The sequence below is a fragment of the Puntigrus tetrazona genome, chromosome 20 (genome assembly GCF_018831695.1).
Source record: "Puntigrus tetrazona isolate hp1 chromosome 20, ASM1883169v1, whole genome shotgun sequence".
NCBI classification, from domain to species: Eukaryota; Metazoa; Chordata; class Actinopteri; order Cypriniformes; family Cyprinidae; genus Puntigrus; species Puntigrus tetrazona.
This window is the reverse complement of record NC_056718.1, coordinates 24,837,616-24,842,615: the sequence shown is the minus strand read 5'-3', so window position 1 is coordinate 24,842,615 and position 5,000 is coordinate 24,837,616. Positions and strand designations below refer to the sequence as shown.

General features: G+C 38.8%; 1 protein-coding gene across 1 annotated transcript in view; it reads left to right on the top strand.

Moving 5' to 3' along the window:
- rhpn1 (rhophilin, Rho GTPase binding protein 1) overlaps window positions 1-3,964 on the top strand; it is a 13,128-nt gene extending 9,164 nt beyond the window's left edge. Inside the window, 1 exon segment of the mRNA XM_043220390.1 lies at window positions 1,505-3,964. Within this exon segment, the coding sequence (XP_043076325.1) occupies window positions 1,505-1,705 (201 nt within the window). The 3' untranslated portion in view covers window positions 1,706-3,964.
- Window positions 3,965-5,000: the final 1,036 nt, after the last annotated feature.

Sequence of the window (5,000 nt, the reverse complement as noted above, 5' to 3'; positions counted from 1 at the left end):
TTTTGGCATTCTCATTTGAGCAAAAGAAAAGCTAATGCTTTTCATTAAAAGGAAAAAACACTGACTGATAACGGCAGGCAGAAGAGAGAGCGATGTCTCATAAACTAACCTTATTCTGTGTGCTTTTTAAATTTTTTCTAAAGTTTATCCTAAAGGTTTTTCCATGGTTTTAATTTTAGTATAACATTATAATACCATTGATAGTTTTCTTTATTTAATTAATAAATCAATCCGATGTAGTATTTGCTTCGAACTGTTGTATAAACATCAGCGTAAATTGTGATAATCGTAATTGATAAACGCAATACACAACTTATACATTTAATATAACATATTAAAATGCAATAATAATAATCAAGTATTTACGATGCTGATGAACATTAAACGCATCGCTCTTAAATGTCAAGAATGAATTATTCTAGCCTGTTTTCGGTTAATGAACATCGTGTGTTAGTTTTTAGATCAAAAGTCGTCTCAGATTTTAAATGATCATCATTTTTTTACAGTATTAAAAAAGAAATGCTTTTGGTGCCGTTTGACGTGGAGATTGCTGACGCTCCTCAGTTCAGGATCATCTCCTTCGCTTTAATAACAGCTTCAACATGAAATAAACATAAATAAACATTGTATTTTATAAACATCGTAAATGCAGTTTGCTAAATGTGTGCGACATGCATGTCTGCTATTGTATAATTCATGTTTAAATACATCAGGCATGTTTTTATGCCACCATTTAAATGTTTAGATTGAGGTAGTGTAACTTTATTATTAATTTTTATAATTTATTACGTGTAGTTTAATTGCATATGAGTCCTAGTTTGTATATTATCTTCAATAGTGTAGTGATGTGGTGCCTAATGATATTTTTTACAGCATTGATTGAGAGATTTTGTTCCTTGAGAAAGTACTTGATGCATCTCCAAAATAATCAATAATTAAATCGAAACTGGAATTTTGTGTCAAAACCTAGTCATAGAAATAATAAAGCCTTACATAAATAATAATTCCCGAGGAAAAAAATAAAAATAATAATATATATATATATATATATATATATATATATATATATATTTTTTTTTTTTTTGAGTATTATTTCATATGTATGACTTTATTATATTATATATATATATATATATATATATATATATATATATATATATATATATATATATATATATATATATAAAGCCGTACATATGAAATAATACCCAAAAAAAAAAAAAAAAAAAAAAAAAAAAAAATATATATATATATATATATATATATATATATATATATATATATATATATATATATATATATATATATATATATATATATTAAATGTAACAGCTTATTGAATCTAAAAATCTGAAGAAGTAAAAAAAAGTCATATAATAATAATAAGAACAATTTTAACACAGCTTAATTTCATTCAGGCAGAAATATGCACTAATATTGATAAGCTGAAATTCTGCTACTTGTCATATGACTCTGTTTTGAAGCTGTACATGATGTTCTCCAGGCCGAGAGGAGGATGAATCTCTCACCCGGCGGGGAGAAGGAGTGTCAGTCGGGCAGCCAGAGGAGAGCCGGCCGGGAATACGAGCGGGGGTCCTCGTCTCTGTGGAACTGGAGCTGGAGGAGCGCTGGAGTCACCAAGAGACTCGGGAGCACCTTCAGCCTCTCCTTCGGGAACGCCAGAGAGAGCGAGTCCATGTTCTGACGCAGAACAAAAGCAGTTTTACCCACTACAGCACGGTTATCACATAAAGTTATAGTTTTTAAACTAGCTGCTTTAGAGGCATGCATTTCATCACGTAAAGTTACCCTGACGGGGTTTTATTAGCACTATGCTGTAACGGGCCTTATTCTAACTGTGTCTCGCAGCAGCTCCAGAAGGTATTGAAGGAATCGGTAGAGCGGATGTATGCGCCATTACTACGGGACAGGACTTTTATTAAGTTAAGTGAGAATAGAGAACGATCAGATGCAGATACATGCGCGTGTACGTTCGTTCCACTTTAGGAAATACAGAAACCATGGCTAACGTAAAAACGGCCCGTGCGGTCGCCCTAGGAACTAGTCGCCCAAGAATGAACATTTGCTGGAAATGTGCTCACCCCCAGGCCATTCAAGATGTAGACGTAGAGTTGGTTTCTTCCGTCGGGTTTGGAGGAACGTGCAAAACTGTGGCGAATGGGATGGGTGCCGTCAAGAACTGCGGCGAATGGGTGCCGTCAAGAACTGCGGCGAATGGGTGCCGTCAAGAACTGCGGCGTATGGGTGCCGTCAAGAACTGCGGAGAATGGGTGCCGTCAGAAATGCAGGCGTATGGGTGCCGTCAAGAACTGCGGCGAATGGGTGCCGTCAAGAACTGCGGCGAATGGGTGCCGTCAAGAACTGCGGCGTATGGGTGCCGTCAAGAACTGCGGCGTATGGGTGCCGTCAAGAACTGCGGCGTATGGGTGCCGTCAAGAACTGCGGCGTATGGGTGCCGTCAAGAACTGCGGCGTATGGGTGCCATCAAGAACTGCGGCGTATGGGTGCCGTCAAGAACTGCGGCGTATGGGTGCCATCAAGAACTGCGGAGAATGGGTGCCGTCAGAAATGCAGGCGTATGGGTGCCGTGAAGAACTGCGGCGAATGGGTGCCGTCAAGAACTGCGGCGAATGGGTGCCGTCAAGAACTGCGGCGAATGGGTGCCGTCAGAACTGCGGAGAATGGGTGCAAACTATAGAATACTTACCAACTATATCAGCTTATTGAGACAAAATCCATATACGGGCCAGTGTTTTAACAATATATTTGACAGTATATTTTTCTTGCATGGTTTTATTGCCTGTTAAACTACATAATGCAATATGCCTATATACTTGTGAACATAACTTATAAGTACATTATTATAACAAACACCTGCAGAGGGCGCCAACGGCCTGGAGCCCGTCCCTTCACAGCGTGATACATAAATGACCTTTAAATCTATTCCATTTTAACATTCGGCCTCATGCAAACTTTTATTTTGCGTCCTCCCGTGGTTTAGAAATGATTACACGAGTTATTTACCTTCAGCCGTTTCGATTCAGAATTAAAAGAATTAGTTTCTGGCTTCCAGTGGATTAACGGTTTTCAACAAACGCTCGTTTTTTAGGCGAACTGTTCCTTTAAGAATGCACTTTTTTTGCACAGAAAAGTCTATTAGGTCTGTTTATTAGTTGTTGTCAGAAGCGATTCGTTTTCCAGCTGCGCTCTGCCTTGATTTAAAGCCGCACGTCCCGCGCAGGCCTCTTTATCGTGACAAATAAATCAAGTGCTTCTTTCCCCATTTAAACACCATTTACAGCCCTAACAGTGCCTGCTGATGCACACAATCTCACATTATCTCTTTTTGTGCGAGCGTGCTCATCACTCGGGGGCGAGATCGGGCCCCGTTTCGCGCTAATCCTAATAATGATGTTTAAAGAAAAGCGCGTTCGGGAGTCGGTGGCATTCAAGCCTCGAACCAGAAGCTCTCGAGATGACATTTATAAGGAAGCGTTCTAACAGCTGACTCTCGTCGCGCTGGGGATTGCAGGAATGAATATGCAGTAAACAGTGATGAAATATGGGTTATTGCTGCCAAATGTGTTTGGATCCTACACCGAGCGGCTCCCCGGACGCGCGGCTGCGCTGGGAACCGAGGCGGCTCCGATCTGGACAGCTTCAAGTCTATTAGAGCAGACAAGGCCGATTAAAGGAGCGCGTCTGAGAACGGAGCTGGAGGAAAAGTGTTTTTTTAGTAGAGGCTTCTTCAGGCCGCTAGAGAGCAGCAGCAGTCAGAGCAAGACGCGCCTAATTAAAGCCCTGCTCTGAAAACACAAATTTTCATGCAAACGCTTTTTTTTCTGTGGAGACGAAATCCTTAGACATAATGCAATTAGACCTTTTTTTTTTTTTTTGCTTTGACGAAGTCGTGATTTTCTATTAAACTAATTTTGAACTGGAATGTGTAGTTTTTTTTTATATAGAACTGTCTTTTTACATCATTCACGCATTTCGAAACAAAAAAAATGCTTTTACGTTTATATTTCTGTTTTTTTTTTTTTTTGGATATATAAAACTAGGCAATGCATGGAAATAACGCGCTTGGCTAGAATCAAACGTGTTTTATTAAGAAAGTCATGTTGCTCTTATTGCTTAAAAGAAATCAGAACTTAATCAAATAAAAAAAAATGTATTTAACAATTTCCATAGTATTACTGCATTTTATAAAGTTTTCTTTTGCGTGATTTAAATTAATCCGCCTCTATTTTTTAGAGCATCTTTTAATACATATAGAAATGTGGTAATATATGTTGCTGACGTGCTTGCATTTCAAACGAAGAAGGATTGCTGGAAATGATTTCATCTTTAAGAGACGATGCGTCGCGCGCGAGATCACGAGCGTTCCCGCGCCGCAGGAGCGTCTGGCTTCCTTCAAGAGCCGCGGCTTTCGGTAAACAAGTGCGCAATCGATCACTGCGGACCATTAAGGGCCCTTATCGGGCCGATGCTCCTCGCTTCTGGCCTTCTGACATTATTAGAAAGATCTAGTCACTGGGTAACATTTCTGCTCTTCTTTACGCCCTAATAAATAGTAAACCATTTGTGAAAAATAATACCTTTTATTTCATTTGCTATAATTAAATTGCATTATTTAGTGGATATGCTTGCTTTTTTTGATACGATTCACTAAAAAAACAAAAACAGGTTAAACCTTTAGGCCTTTTCACTGCGTTTTTTGCGCGACGGAAGCTTTTTTTTAATTAGCGCCGAGCTTGAATTGCAATGAACTATTCGCGGCGTGTTTATGGATGCTATAGATTAAAATAACACGATGAGAAAAATGTTTTGTACAGGCTGTTTTTGTACAGACGAATAAAACCGAAAACCCGATGGCACGCCGCGCTTTAAACACTTTTTTAATCGTAAAACGTGCATCTATTGATGTTTGGTGTCCAGAGGGACGTTTTTACTCTCCTACTAGAACCAATCATCATTTC